Consider the following 16,752-nt stretch of genomic DNA (forward strand, 5'->3'; position numbering starts at 1 on the left):
GATGGGGATAATAAAAATGTTCTAAAATTGTGGTGACTGAAGCACAACTCTATGAATATACTAAAATCCTTTGAATATACCTCAATAAAGCTGTTTAAAAATAATAAGATCAAATAACCTGAAATCCCAATACTTAGATATCTCAACATTCTATTTTATAGAAAAAAATCTAATTATTTTCAATAAGCATTGAAAAATGTTCTAGGCATTAACTTGTACAAATGCATATGTAATATGTATACAAAAACAAGATCATACACTACAGTTTTATAATCTGCTTTTCTTACTGGCACACTATACATTAATCTTTCCATATCAATAATTGTAATTCTTTATCATCACTTTAAATAACTATATAATATTCTAAGATTATATTATGATTTATTCAATAAATCCCCTATGACTAGACATTTAGGTTGCTTCCAGGTTTTTTCCTTATATAAGTAATCTCTCAAAGAATGATTTTAAGATTCTCTGGCCTCAGAAGATGGAAAAAAAAGAAAACTGCCTGCCTGCTTATAAAGTGCAGAGATACTACTAAGTAAACTCTAAAAATAACAATGCTGGCCAGGCACGGTGGATCACGCCTGTAATGCCAGCACTCTGGGAGGCAGAAGTAGGCAGATCGCTTGAGTCCAGGTGTTCAAGACCAGCTGGGCAACATGGCAAAATCCTGTCTCTACAAAAAATAAAAAATTAGCTGGCCTGGTGGTATACATCTGTAGTCCTAGCTACTTGAGAAGCTGAGGTGGGAGGACTCCTTGAGCCCAAGAGGTCAGGGATGCAGTGAGCAGTGATCACACAACTGCACTCCAGCCCGGGCAACAGAGTGAGACCCTGTCTCTAAATAAGTAAATAAATAAAACAATGCCTTTACATTATTGCTGGTATTACTAAACTGTCTCACTAAAGATAATAGCTTAGCCAATAAAAATTAGCTCATTTTTAGCATGTAAAAAAAACCAGGAGATAATATGTAAATTATAGCTCAATAAAGTTGTTATTTAAAAAAAAAAAAGCAAAAAACACACTGGGTGTGGTGGCTCACACCTGTAATCCTAGCACTAGTCAAGAGTTTGAGACCAGCCTGACCAACATGGTGAAACCTCGTATCTACTAAAAAATACAATAACAACAAAAAATTAGCCAGGCTTGGTGGCACGTACCTCTGTAATACCAGCTACTTGGGAGGCTGAGGCAGGAGAATCGCTTGAACCTGGGAGGTGAAGGTTGCAGTGAGCAGAGATCGTGCCACTGCACTCCAGCCTGGGCAACAGAGTGAGACTCTGTTTCAAAAAATCAAAAAATCAAAAATAAAATAAGCAAAAAACAATAAGAAGTTCTCACCTCCAATATAACAAGCTTGGAGGAGATGGATCTGTGAGAAGCCCTACTGGGTTTTATCATACTTTTTTTAACTTTTGCAGATACGGTAAATAAAAAAACGTTAAATCATTTGCATGTCTTTATTAGTGAGGTTGAACATCTTTTCACATTTATTGGCCATTAATATCTCTTGTGAACCGCTTGAACATGTCTTTTAATATTTTTCTAATTTTTAATTGATCATTTTTCAATTGATTAATCAAAGCTCTTCATGTATTTATTAGGACATTAACCTAATGTCTGTCCTATATGTTACAAACATATTTTTCCCAGTTACTCATTTGTCTAAATTTTAAACATTATTTAAGGTTTAACTGTAGATAAGCTTAACATTTTTATGTTGTCTAATCTGATTATCTTCCTTTATAAAATGTGGCTTTTATAAGTGTTAGTTTATAATGACTTTGTCATTCAATTATGTATGTCCACTTTTATTTTTTAGTACTTATGTAGCCCTACTTTTTCACATTTAAGTCTTTAATTCATTGGAGTTCATTTTGCAGGTAGGACGTGAGATTGGAACGTAGCTTAACTTTCTTTCCAACTAGTGAACCAACTATCACAATTCTAGTCACTGAAAAGTCCACTTTTTCCTGTGTTGATTTAAAATGCCATGTAATCACATGCTAAATTCTTTTTTTTTTTTTTTTTTTTTACTTTTTGAGATGGAGTGTTGCTCTTGTTGCCCAGGCTGGAGTGCAGTGGCTCGATCTCAGCTCACTGCAACCTTCACCTCCCAGGTTCAAGTGATTATCCTGCCTCAGCCTGCCAAGTAGCTGGGATGACAGGCATGCGCCACCACGCCCAGCTAATTTTTTGTATTTTTTTTAGTAGAGACGGGGTTTCATAATGTTGGCCAGGCTGGTCTTGAACTCCTGACCTCAGGTGACCCACCCGCCTCAGCCTCCCAAAGTGCAGAGATTACAGGCTTGAGCCACCATGCCCAGCCGATCATATACTAAATTCTGAAATATATCCAAGTCTGTTTTTTTTTTTTTGAGACGGAGTCTTGCTCTTGTTGCCCAGGCTGGAGTGCAATGGCACGATCTCAGCTCACTGCAACCTCTGCCTCCCAGGTTCAAGCGATTCTCCTGCCTCAGCCTCCTGAATAGCTGGGATTACAGGTGCCCACCACTACGCCCAGCTAATTTTAGTATTTTTAGTAGAGATGGGGTTTCGCCATGTTGGCCAGGCTTGTCTCGAACTCCTGACCTCGTGATCCGCCCGCCTCAGCCTCCCAAAGTGGTGGGATTACAGGCATGAGCCACCGCGCCCAGCCTATTTCTGGTTTTTATATTCTAGTTTACCAATCTAGCAGTAACACCCTTGCTTGTTACAGCTTTTTAGTGCATTTTAGTATCTGACAGAATAAGACTCTATTTCTCCCAATTCTCTAGCCTCACATTTCCTTTCCCTTTATATTTTTATATCTCCCTGTATAATGGACATCATAATATGGCTGCCAGCTGGAGCACAGAGAACAAAGCAGGGCATGATGGGAGATGAGGACACAGAGGTAAAAAGTGTACAGACCATGGAGACCTTTGTAGGCTACACTTTGGAGTTTGGACTTCATCTTGAAGGCAGTGGGTGCCTATTTGGGGTGTCACAGAACAGGAACACAAATGGAATTGTGTTACATCTGTGTGGAGAATGAAGGAGGAGTCAAGACTAGACATAGGGAGACTAACCAGTGGTTTCAATAATCCAGGTAAAAAGAGAGGGACCTAGACTAAGAGTAGCAGTGGAGATGAAGATTAAGTGGACAGATTCCAAAAATTAGTAAGATCAATTGGACTTGGTGAGTGACTGGATTTAGGGATGTATGTAGAAGAAACAGGGGTTTTAGTTTAGGACCACAAGGTAGATGACAGCTAAGGTATACAGGAGGAAAAGGTTTGAGGTTACAGTCAGATTTAGAGATGGGAGAAAGAATGAATGCAGTTTCGAAAATGCGGATTTCAGTTTAAAGGACTATTTTTGCCATTTGCTGCTTACAAGATCTTGAGTGTAAGTCAGTTAATTTCCTAGGTCTCAGTTTCTGATTCTTGATTGGATAAAATAAGCTCCAACATCACCTACTGCTCCAAAATTCTACTCTCCTCTGAGAGAGGGTAGTAGCCTAATTCACTGTGGGAGTGCTGCAGCCAGGCTGAGATGACCCAGGAGTGGGAAAAAAGCAGGCCCAAGGGCAACCATCTACCTTAAGTTTCCTTGCAAAATCTAGCAGCATAAAAATCTCTTTTGTATACCACACCAGCCTTCAAACACCTCTGCTCAGCAGCACTTCTCTGCTAACTCACACTCTGCCCGCTAATCATTCATTTCATTTTGTCTATAAAGTACCTATCTTCCCTACACGTGGAATCCTGTACTGGTCCTTATTAATCTTGGTACTCCCATTCTGATCCCCTTTGACTGTCTTGGGCACATACAAATGAAATGATTCAATTCTCTCTTTGATCCCTAGTAAAGGAAATGTTAAAGAATAGTTGAACACCCAAGGAAGAAACAAACCTAAAATGATAGGAAGCTGCTGACTTTATTTTTGTTTTGTCAAGCTGATAAAATTATATTAATTTTTCTGCTTTTATTACTCCACAAAGAATGAGGCCTCTACTCATTTCACTTAAAAAAAAAAAAAAAAAACCCTGTTTATCAAGAGCAGATAAAATGCTTATTGTAGAGAACAAAAAAAAGGTCACCTACCAGAGATAACTAATGTTAATAGATGGGGGGGTGTATATTAAAACCATTTTTTTCCCCTTAGAAAACAAAACAGATAATCCAGCATATGCAATTTGTATTCTGCTTTTTAAACTGACTATTATTTGGGGGCTCCATTTTTAAATGTTGAGTCTCTAATCACTAAAATGACCCCTTATTAGACATCCAGGCAGACTCCAGAAAGTCTGTACGAGGGGAGCTGCCACTCCATTCTCTCCAATCCCATTTCTGCAAGAGGCCATTTATGGCTCAAAAGTAATCCCCACAACCAAAGTTCTCACTTGCCATGCTGCCCTGTGTGGCCTGGAGGGCTTTCCAGAAGTGGTAGAATTACCTGAGTTTCAGTTGTGATCGCACCTCTCCAAACTCCAACTGGAGCAGTTCATTGTAGCAGGCCATGATGTTGGGGTTTTCTACATACCTCTACAAAAAGAAAGAGGAATTTTGTGGATAAACAAAAGTGCTTCTTTATTTGTGCCAATAAAAATAACCCTTTAAACAAACTTTTCAACTTGGCAACTGAAATCTAAAAAATACTTTATCATTAATGATGAACAGAAAGTAAGAGAGAAACTTTATGGGCACCAAATTAGCTTTTAAAAAAATAGGGTTTAAGAATGCTTTTCCTTCTATCATTTAGTAGGCTTTCATTAAAAAAAAAATGCTTTTCTTTCAGCATCTTCCGTTAAGAGCATTTTGGTTGTTTTCATGTCACTGATAAAGCAAGGTTAGAACATGTAGAGGAGGAAATTTATTAACTAAAGTCCTACTTATATTAGGCTTTCGGAGTATATTCAAGAACAGTATTTGGTCCTCTTTAAAGTCATGTAAGTTTACAATAAGCAAAAATACACTTGCATTTCTATTTGCACCTGTATTTCACAGGGGGAGCCCAACATGGGCAACATTTTCCTGAACTAACCTCCAACAGTGGCTCAGTGAAGCCGACAGATGATTATCTTCCACAGCAGAGGCACTGGCAGAAGCCATGGATGGATTTGCCCAGTGTCTCTCATAGCCATGGACATTAAGTATTTTGTATAACCTTTACATAGTGGAAATATCTCACGACAAAGTGAATTACATAGTTCTGAGAAGATGGACCCATTCCACCATCAAATTAAATACTCCATGAAGACATCTTAGCAGCCACTGTGTTCTGTCATATAGTTCTATTCAGATGTAAAAATATTTGTGAACATTTCTCCCCCGTTTCTAAAGAGCTCCTTGCTTTTTACCTGCACAGTAAGTGGACAATACTCTACCTGGCTGAAGAGGAAGCTGATGCCTAAGAGGTGGAGCCTCTGCATATCACTATCTATAAGCCCCAGCCAGCCCCATCTGGGACAGGGGTTCCCTTGAAGAGTTCCTTCTACTACCACGGTGAGCGCAAACGGCCCGTCTGAACTGTGATCAGGGTCTTGTCTGGGTGTCGAGCAACCTAAAAATCTAGCCCTTGGTTCGTGCCTTAAAAGCTGTATGATTGTATATAAAGGCACCTAACATTCCTGGGCCTGCTTCCTCAACTGTAAAGCAAGAAAAATAATACTGTTCCTACACAATGAAGGTCACCGTGAGAATACAAAGACATAATGGGAGAAAGCATTTTAAGTACAAACTGCTGCATAAATGTAAAGAACAGCTACTGTCACCCCCACAGGGGAAAGCAAGACCTGCTGGCCAGGAGCATGATAAACCCTACACCTATAGGCCAAAACAGAGCCCCTTTCTTACCCAGAGGTCTGACAGAGGTGACATGCCTGCCAGCTCCCACGACTGAGAAGGGAGGAGTATGTTAGACCTGCTGTCCACACCTCCATCAGCCAAGACCCCATGGGAACACCCAAAAACACTGGATAGGAACCCACTTCTGGCTGGACAGGGACAGGGAAAAGAGATTTCTTGACATAGTGCTTGTGCCATTCCAGGAGACATGGAATGGGGGTCTTGAGATAGACAGGGGTCCTCAGTTCCTCTGCAGGTAAGATCTTGGGATGTGAGGGCTGTGGAGGGAATGTGTATTTATCCAGCTCCACAAATGGATTCCCATGCATACAATCAGACTTTTTACTTGGTCTGAATGTTATGTATCCACCAAACTTTTTTACCCCAAAGGCAGAAATCAAGGTAAAAAAAACTAGCATGTGACCAAATGTACAGCATCTTGCTCCTGCTGTTTGCCCCCCCCCTCAAAACTTGTGTTTTGCTATGCGTGTCTAAACATTGTCCTCTTTATGTAAACATCTCATCTTTCCTGCCCCTTGCCAACTTTTGTTTCTGTCCCAAGGATCCCACAAGGCAGGGAGGGTGAAGAATCAGGTCCAGGGATCCTCAGAAAGCAAGCTTATTCCCTCTGCTTAAACAGCAGTTAGTCTCCTCTCCCTTAACCTCCTCCCATGAAAGGGGCTGGGACTACAAATCCTACAGACTTCTAAGCTAACTTAACCTCACTTTCTCCAAAGCATATCACGCCCATGGCTAGGACCTGAGCCCATCTTTGCTGGGCCTCTCCCAGTGGTTCTCAACTCTCAGCTGCATATTAGAATTATCTGCAATTTGAAAAAACACCAGCATGCAGGCCCCTCCCCAGACCAACTGAAACAGACTCCCTGAAAATGTTATTCAGGTGATTCTAATGCGCACCCAGCAGTGAGTCTACCGACTCAATGGCCAAATCCAATTGAGGAAGCTAGCAGGTCCTCCACCTACTTTTCAATCCTGAATCATGGCTAACCCACAAAATAGCTCATGCCCTTTCCTATCCCCCATCCCCTGTACCAGAGATACCATTATGGTGTTGGCTTTCAGATTCAAGCCTTGGCACCACTGCCTACAGCCATGACTGGGAGAATCCCCTTCCTCTAGGTCTAACTCTTCTCAGCAACCTGAGCATCCTTTTGTCACACAAAAGTAAGACACTCTGGATGAGATTAGTTAGCACTAATTAGTTAGTGTTCTCTGAGGACTGGTGGCCCACATGAATTCCTCACCTACAATATGGTGAGCCTGCCACTACCTCTACATTTCCTAAGTCAGGTGCTTCTAAAGTGACTACTGTAAAGTTTTGCGCTTTTTGCATGGACGTGTCCTCACAGGGGCGTGCACCTAGAAGTGGTTCCATTAAAGTCTTCAGGGGATTCCTTGATTAAGGTGTACAGGCTTGAGGGCAGCAAGAGTGTGTGTGTCAGTTACTTTTCAAGTTAGCTCCATGATAACACAGTAATGCTAAGAAAATATAAGGACCATGATGTACTTGACCTTCTACCAGGATGCTCTTTCTGGTCCACAGAACTATGCTGATAGACTTCTTGGGCAGAATTTCAAACACGGCAGTCACCAAGCACAAATTTCCAACAGTGCATCTATGTACTTTCAAAGAGACCTCAAACAAACACAAGGCTTAATGACCTCATGCGGCTGTAGGTAAGCAAATAACCCAAGGCAGAGGGAATAATCTATCCCTTAAGTTTCACTAGAAAGTGGAAGCTTCTAAGGTTCTTGTTAAAAGAAATAGCCAGTTTTGCAGCCTTAGTTGCGAAAGCAAGCAGCTTAGGGAGGGATGACGTAAAGATCCATTGGGGACTTCTGACTTCCAACCTGGGACGCCTTACTGCTGGCTGAGTAAACTGTTCTCACAATTTAACAGGGATTACTAGAGGTCAGGGAATGGAGGCAGGTGCTGATGTGTGTGTATGTTGTGGAGGTTGTCCAAAAAGGAGGAAACACAAGAAAGGGCCACAACTATATAATCAATAACCTAATGTGTGCTTTTTATATAAAACTGTATTTACATATAAACTAAAATCTTAAATTCCACCTGATATTAATATCAATATCAATATCTGTGTTCTTTTTGTCTGCATTTACTTGCTACCTCTATGTTCTTTTACTTAAGCTCCTCTTATCAATGTTAAGTGTCTTGTAAGTGTTATAGAGTTGTACTTTTTAAACCCAATCTAACAGCCTATCTTTTAAAGGAAGAATTCAGCCCATTCATATATATTTGCTTTTATTCTTTCTTTTGAGATGGAGTCTCGCTCCCATTGTGCAGGCTGTAGTACAGTGGTGCAATCTCAGCTCACTGCAACCTCCACCTCCTGGGTTCAAGCGATTCTCCTTCTTCAGCCTCCTGAGTAGCTGGGATTACAGGTGTGCGCCACCATGCCCGGGTAATTTTTGTATTTTTAGTAGAGATGGTGTTTCGCCATGCTGGCCAGGCTGGTCTGGAACTCTTGACCTCAGGCGATCCACCTGCCTCAGCCTCCCAAAGTATTGGGATTACAGGAGTGAGCCACCGTGCCCAGCCTGCTTATGTACTTTCTATCCGACTTTGCGTTTCTGATTTTACACTGTTGTTTCATCTTTCTTCAGCTTCCCAATTTGATCAATTTGCTGTAAACTCCCTATTTCCTCTTGTTATTTTGGAAGTTTTACTTAACTTTCCTGTTCTATCAGTGGTTACCTTCCTTTTCATCATCTCAAAAGCAGACATAGACTTCTTTACTATTATTTGAAAACAAGATACCAATTACCCCCAGAATAGAGTATCTCCCACACAGAACATTTCCCACAAAGATGAATACTTCCTGGGCTCATTCTCATTCTATCTCTTAGATAAGTCTGTAAGAATGCTTACATCCTCCCCACAAACCTTACAAACACCTAGCGTTGACTAAGATAGTCTAGAATTTAGAAGTGAGTTATTATTAAAATTCCTCTTTGGGTATGTCCCTTCTTTTAAAAGAATATTATATATTCTAGTCTATGTTTATCCATTTGAGACTAATCTTATACATATATGCATAAGTGTGGGTACATCTATAAAGACAGACAGAGAGCCAGAGAAAGCAGGAGGCACATGAAGGAGTATGCACATGGCAGGGTTTATAGAGCTCACTACTTTTCCCTCCTCTCCTCTTCAAATTTCTGTTGTAGTTCATTTCTTATATGGTTAGAGTCCTTTTCTGAATTATTTTCCTTGGGGAAATATATTTCTGAATTTTACGTATATCCCCAAAAGAAAGGTTAAGCAATAACTTGGCTAGATATATGATTAGTTTGTAATCTTTTTCTCCCTGTATCCTCTCATCAAACTAGACATTATTATTGTTTCATACAGTAAATATATATTTATATTTACCCTATACAGACCATTTTCTTTACTCAGCGCTTGCATTTCAGACCTTCCACTTGGAATTCACATTCCTTCTGGTTGAAGTATATCCTTCAGAATTTCCTTTTGAGGATCTGCTAGTTACAAATTCTCTCAATGTCCACATTTCTGAAAGTATTTCACCTTCATTGTTGAAAGATATATATGCTAGGTATAAAATTCTAGGAAGTTCTTTTCTTTTCTTTCTTTCTTTCTTTTTTTTTTTTTTTTGAGATGGAGTCTCGCTCTGTTGCCAGGCTGGAGTGCAGTGGCACAATCTCGGCTCACTGCAACCTCCAAATCCCTGGTTCAGGCGATTCTCCTGCTTCAGCCTCCCAAGTAGCTGGGATTACAGGTGTGCACCACCATGCCCAGCTAATTTTTGCATTTTTAGTCAAGACAGGGTTTCACCATGTTGGCCAGGATGGTCTCAATCTCCTGACCTCATGATCTGCCCACCTCAGCCTCCCAAGGAAGTTATTTTCTTTTATTGCATTGAAAATGTTATTCCACTGTCTTCTGTTTTTCCACTTGTTGCTGCTGAGAAGCTAGCTGTTAGTGTGTGTGTAGTCTTTTGAAGGTAATCTTTTACCTGTGGCCGATTTTAAGTCCTTTTCTCTTTTTTTTTTTTTTTTTTTTTTGCAGTTTCACTAGGATGTGTCCTCTTTTAAAATTTACTCTACTATGGATATGTCAGAATTCATGAATCTATGAATTAGTTTTTCATCAGTTCTGGAAAATTTTCAGCTAGTAACTCTTCAAATATTTCCTCTGTTCTATCCTTCCTCTTCTCCTGGAACTCCAGTTATATATACACAACTAAAACTTCACACACTATCCTCCACATTTCTTCACCTGTCTAACTTATTTCCTGTCATTGTATTTCTGTGCTACATGTGACTAAGTTTTAAATTTTTCAGTTACTGTGTTTTCATTTCTTACAATTCAGTTTTGTTCTTCATAAAATTTGCTATGCCACTTTTAATAGTTTCCTATTCCTTGCAGATATTTCCTGGCTTATCTTTTATTTCTTTACCTATAGTAAGCATACTTGCTTTATAATTCATATCTCATAACTAATCTCTGAGGGGTGTGACGGTCCGTTACTAGGCTTTTTCCCTCCTAGTTTTTCCTTGGGATGCCCTGTCACCTGGTGGATTGACTCCAGCTTTGACTGACTGCTGCCTGCTGCCCTTGAGCAACTATTTATGGAGATCCTCTGCAGGCAAAGATGAAGCTGTCTTCCTCTGGGGAGGATTTGTATTTGCTTCTGCCAGGCACTTAGGAGTCCTACTCATCCAGAAAACTTGAAACTAAATTCATGGCTTGAGATTTCTTGACTACCTTGCTTATACTAACCTGGGCTACAAATCTGCCCAAGGGTCGGCCTTATTTAAGTTCTCTCTGTATGATTCCTAAGGCCTCATTTGCAGCCAGCTAACCAAAGCCCCAAGCAACCTTTTGGCTTAGGGAAACCAACAGATTGAAGCTGGGAGTGGACAGAAAGAGAGCTGTGTTTGGGCTGCCTTATTTCTAGAATCCTTGAACTGGCTTAAAAAGTTGCATGTATACATGTCAGCATCATAACAATACATTCTGTGGTATAATTTTTAGTGAATATGCCATTAAAGGAGATTTTATTATGTTTAGATGACTTTAGCAGGCATAGTTTTGAGAGACTAAGAATATGAACTGTTATAGATTAGATTAGCAGATTATAAAGTTAAACCAAACTGTAAAACAAGGACAGTAATTTTTTTTTTAAGTACGATTGAGGCAGGTTCTCCTTATGTTGCCCAGGCTGGTCTCGAACTCCTGGGCCCAAGGGGTCCTCCTACCTCGACCTCCCAAAGTGCTGGGATTACAGGTATGAGCCACCACGCCCGACCAGACAATTTCTTTTCTTCAAATTAATTCAAAGCTTTTTCTGGGTACTGAACTGAGATAAAATAATTTCTCAAATTGAATTATACTTGTATAACAAATAAGTGAGTACATACCCTTGTAAATCCAGCAGCAATGAAAGGCATTACGGACAACTCTTCTCTATCCACCCTTCAAAATAACACAGTAAAGAACATAGACATAGTTTTTATCAATTACATCTCACCTCTTTTACTCTACTAATTTAAATAATACTTCGTTATGTAATGAGTACTTTTAGATGAGTCAGATTAATATACAAATTTAAAGGATAAAGTTGAAAACTGTTTTCTGTTTCAATTTCACATTTAGCTTTTTGGAATTACATATTATAATACTTGAAATACACAAACTACATGAATAGCAGGAATACAGGAGTGTCCATATATCTTTTTAATATATAAAATTTTTAATTTAAACTAAGTTAAATTTACTCCTATTTTCTTCTACTTCCAGGTTTTTGTTTTTTTTTAATTCCTTTCTCCCCCACAGCTCAGGAAAAAACTTTAAAGGACATAGAAACATTTCTTCTATGTATAAAAACACATAAGCTCAATAACATTAATTTGAATACTTGCCCTTCTCCTAATATATTTCTCTTCTTTCCTTACCTCCAATTTAAAGACAAAACCTAAGATTCCCCCATTTATGTGTAATTCAAATCCTCAGAGATATCTGGAGTTAGAAGGCCCTAGGAAGATACCCCTGGAAAACATTCATACTTTTAGGAATGGAATTCTCTCATAGTTTGCCTGTTTCTAAAGTGAAAGGCAGTTTAAAAATCACAAAAATCTAGCATGAGAGCAGAAAGTCCTTCCAGGAAGTTAACCGAAGAAGCAAAATAAAATAAGAAAGAATAAAGAAGAGAAGTCCACACTACAAAGGGGCATGCCTGGCATAGCACGCAAGCTGTTATTTGGCCATCTATTAAGAGCAAGTATTACACTGACACTTCAATTTCAACATTAAAAAAATGAAAGTTTACCTGCGTACTACACCAACAATAACTGTGTTTTCTGAGAGTTTTGATGATCTGATAGACCTTAAAAAAAACACAAAACCTTAAAATAAATATAAAAATAATCCTTAAAAACCAAATATACTTAAACAATTACAACAATTAAAGTTGGAAGAGGGGTAGAAGGGAGAGTAAATGATCCCCTCACTCTCTGAATTCACTCACCTTCTTGACTACTTGATCTTTCTCTCTATTGGGGGCAAACTCCCATTCAGTGGACTGTGTTAACTATAACAATTATGGAGTATGAATTAACAGTTAACTAAGATGACATGCATTCTACTTGTTCTGATCTTTGTTAACCTGCACTGTTTCAGGCGGAGTATTTTCCCTACTTTGTGCTTACATGAAAGAAGCCGTTGGTCTTCTTCCAAAGGAAAATGCAAGTTTATGTCTATTACCACAAGGTGATGGCTATGCTTACAATGGGGATAAAGGAGCCCAAGGGCTGGCTCCACTGCATTCTAAGGAGCACAAAGGATGAAGGGTTACTAGGTAAAATGGAGGCTAAATAACCAAAAATAATCCAAAACTAGGAAATGCAAGATATTGTAATAGGTCAGAAAGAAGAGCATCAACACCTCACGAAAAGGTTAAGAACAGAGGACTGGTCTAGAAAAGTACAAGAGACTGTTCGACTAAAGTTACCCAAAGAATACAAGACTTCCCATACAGAGTGAATTCAACCCTTCTGCAGAAGCAGCTTTAGAGGCCATGGGGAATGAAAATACAGCCAAAATATCAGAGCAGAAATAAATGTGACACAGAGTAGAAGAAAGAAGTGCTCCACTGGAGATATGCAACAGCTTTGAACTCATCCTACACCAGGAGAAGAAAGCAGGCTCTAGAGAAGAACAACTCCACTGGAGAAGAAAGGAACTCACCCCAGACCCAGAGGAAGATGACTCATGTTGGAGAGGGACTCTAAAAGGAGGAGAATGTAGAGGAACATAACCAGACTGCCCTAGTCAAGTCAAAGGTGAGCTGGCCTCCTGGAGAATGTGTCTAGGATGGCACAGAAACCAGTCAAGACTGACTGCATTTGCTTCAGCTTTTATTCAAGGAATAGAACCACTTCTGAATCACAAAATCCAGAAAATAATTTGAGCGACTAGTTCTCAAGTCTCCCAAAGATGGTACACAACATAACCATTCCAGATGCATAAGAGATTCATCATGCACGATGGATGCCCTCATCTTTTTGAGACAGGTTCCCATTTGTCACCAGGCTGGAGTACAGTGGTGCAATCACAGCTCACTGCAATCTTGACCTCCTGGGCTCCAGCTATGAGTAGCTGGGACCTCTGGCACATGCCACTGGCTAATTTTTTTATTTTTTTGTAGAGACGAGGTCTCACTACATTGCCCAGGCTGGTCTCGAACTCCTGCATTCAAGCAGTCCTCCTGCCTTGGCCTCCCAAAGTGCTGAGATTACAGCCATGAGCCAGCACACTCAGCTAAATGCCCCCGCCCCAGTCTTAGCAAACTTTTCTGTAAAGGGTCAGGGAGTAAATATTTTAGGCTTTGCAGGCCATATGGACTCTATCACAACTACTCAACTCTATCACTGTAGCACAAAGGCAGTCACACATAATACACAAATGAATGGGCAAGACTGTGTTCTCCTTTGCCCATTCTTGCCTGTAGGCATTCGGGCTTCATTTTCTTATGGAATCCAGGTTGAGAAAGGCTGAATCTAACAACACATGCAGAATGGGCCAGGGGTAGAGAAGTTGCTCAGGAATGGAAAAGCAGCTCTAGGGACCAGCCAGTCTCTCTCATGCTCACTTCTTCCCCACCCCCTCAACATCCCTGCTTTTCTGTGTTCACTCTGTACTCTTCTAGCGTCCACCTACCTATCCTCTCCAGAGGGAGCCAACCTAAGGGTGCTGCATGGCTCTGCCGGAAGACCCCTTGCAGACACGCCACCTCAGGGCTTACTGGCCAGGTGTCAATCTCCAGTTCAACCCTTGTTCCCCTGACTGGGGAGAGCAGGCAGGCTCAGCTTCCTGGGGAAGAGCTATGGGAAAGGCTGCTTAGGCCTGGAGGGGTCACTGGCACAACAGACACTCACAGACACAGCTAGCGCACTCATCACACCCGATGACTAATACTCATCCTAACACTGATCTCAAACAGGGAATAAGGCGTGACTCACAAATGGTATTTTCATCACTTCTAGTGACACTGTATCTGTCCTGTGTTTACATTTCCATCATATCACAGAGATTTGGAAGGAGAAAGGGCAAATTTAAGTATGTAGCCATTTCAAACCAGCTTTCAGCTTTATAGAAGAAAAATCAAGATGGGAGTGATGTAATGGCAAGTAGGCAAGCATGTAGGTGATCTCAGTAAGGAGCTTTGAATGAATTACTCCTATCTGGAGACACAAGAATGAGAAGCACTGGGTTGAGGATAAAGTGGAAGGGAAGACCTTGTTTACCTGGAGATAAGCCCTTAAAAACAGCTCTAAAACTGTATAAAAAGGTAGAGACATACTGGGACCTTTTCTGGCGCATATGAAGGAAGAACGGGCTAGAAAACAGAAATGTCAGGAAACTGAGTTGAAAAATAACATCCTTGCACTGGAATTCATGAAAACTAGGAAAGAAATTACTTGGCATTATTGAAATGTATACCTGAATGTTCAGGAAGTCAGAATTCAAGAAGGTCATGAAAAAGATGAAGTGTGATCCTGTAGCATGAGATTCTGAAAGCAGTGTAAGTACTCTGGGAAGTCCCCACCCACCCAACTTTTTCTTTGAGACAAGGTCTTGCTCTGTCGGCCAGGCTTGAGTGTAGTGGTGTGATCATGGCACACTGCAGCCTTGACCTCCTGGGCTCAAGCGATCCTCTCACATCAGCCTCTCAAATAGCTGGGACCACAGGCAAGTGCCACTATGCTTGGTTTATTTTTTGATGTTTTGTAAAGATAGGGTTTCACCATGTGGCTCAAGCTGGTCTCGAACTCCTGGGCTCAAGCAATCTGCCTGCCTTGGCCTCCCAAAGTGCTAGGATTAGAGGTGTGAGCCACCATGCCCGGCCTCACTGGGAAAGTCTTAAAAGCATGCTACTTGGCTTACCATTAGGAATCATTTTGGCCACACAAGATAGAAAACACCAGAGAAGAGTGGTTTAAACAGTATCTGTCTCACACATCAAAAATGTGCAGAGGGAGACAGTCCAGGGCTGCCATGGACTCTGCAGGATCAGGAACCTAGCTCCTACCAGTGTTTCTCTACTATTGTCTGTACATGAGGTTTCCTCCTCATGGTCCAAGACAGATACTGAACACTAGCCATAATGTCCACATTCCAGATAGCAGGAAAAAGGGAATGCTCCTTCCCTAAGGATACTTTCCAGAAGATACACATGATAGGTCCATTGGCCAGCTGTAAGAAAAACTAGGGAATGCAATCTATTTTCTAGGTAGCCATATGCCCAGCTACACATCAGAGATTCTGTTATTAGGAAAAGAATAGAAATGGATACTGGGGGCAACTACCAGACTCAAGCTACTCTAGGCAACTACAAATAATTCTGATAATGGTCTCAACACAACACTGGAAAAAAGGCCACATAATGGAGGCTCACTGTAAGAACATAGTCCAGCCCTTTAATGAGTTAAGTTTCACAAAAGCACAACTCCATTACTTGTGCTTTGCTATTTTTCTCTGCCATGTGGAATGAGTTTCAGATGAAAAAGAATGGGGTTTATAATGGTATAAACGATCTGCACACCAAGGTGAATCAAGAAATTGTATAAAAGCATCTGGTGCTCTGAGTTCAATCTTGCTTCTGCATTCAACATAGATTTTAATTCTGTTAATGCGCTTTGGGTTTTCAAGTAGTACTTTTTTTATTTCCTCTATATCCCTTTAAGATCTTCCCTTTTATTACAGAGACCCACTCCTGCTGCACCAAGAAATACTGCTGCACCTCTTCTGAGTCCACTAAGCATATGTCTTCAAAAGGTTCTACAGTGTCTTATAAAAAATAACTTTCTTAGTCTTCAGGGCTGTTCTTTCCCGCCTCATTACGTGGTGGCACTTTTCACTTTTCATCCTGTTTACACATCCCTGAATGCAATTCGCATCTATGCAGGCTGAGAGTTTGCCAACAAAGAGGGTCACAAGAGTTTCCTTAGCACCTCTTCACTGAACGCTTGGTGTCAGTAGCTGTCCTTCCCTTAGGTCTGGGCTGTAGATCACATCAATAAGCACAGTTCGGGCTTGGAGAACACTGCCAGCAGGCATGCACAGGTCTGCTGCAGAGTGGGCTCCTGGCCTGTTCTCTCTGATTCTCAAACTGAACCTGAGAACTGATGCAATTTGCTGTTTTGAAACTGCAGTATGTAGAGAACTGTCTTTAGGTTCCTTATACCTCTGTCCCTTCTTAAAACACAGTAGGAAAAACCATGTCTCTGTCCATATCCCTCTCTTCCTTACCTTGGATTTCTGAGTAGATGCAGAAAGTAAAGAATCAGGGGGCAGCAGGGATGGCAGGGGATAGAGTGCAGGCCTCTGCCCAGCTCATAAAGCCTTGC

General features: G+C 40.7%; 1 protein-coding gene across 4 annotated transcripts in view; it reads right to left on the bottom strand.

The window, feature by feature from the left end:
* Positions 1-16,752, bottom strand: part of PDE8A (phosphodiesterase 8A) — a 154,252-nt gene that overhangs the window by 50,818 nt on the left and 86,682 nt on the right. For all 4 annotated transcript variants that reach the window (XM_024232292.3, XM_024232289.3, XM_024232290.3 and 1 more), the window contains exons 4-6: positions 12,174-12,230; positions 11,266-11,320; positions 4,448-4,536 (exon numbers count right to left, since the gene is read on the bottom strand). In XM_024232292.3, coding sequence (XP_024088060.1) covers positions 4,448-4,536; positions 11,266-11,320; positions 12,174-12,230 — 201 coding nt within the window. The remainder of the gene's footprint in view (positions 1-4,447; positions 4,537-11,265; positions 11,321-12,173; positions 12,231-16,752) is intronic.

This window comes from Pongo abelii, chromosome 16 (assembly GCF_028885655.2).
Source record: "Pongo abelii isolate AG06213 chromosome 16, NHGRI_mPonAbe1-v2.0_pri, whole genome shotgun sequence".
NCBI lineage: Eukaryota > Metazoa > Chordata > Mammalia > Primates > Hominidae > Pongo > Pongo abelii.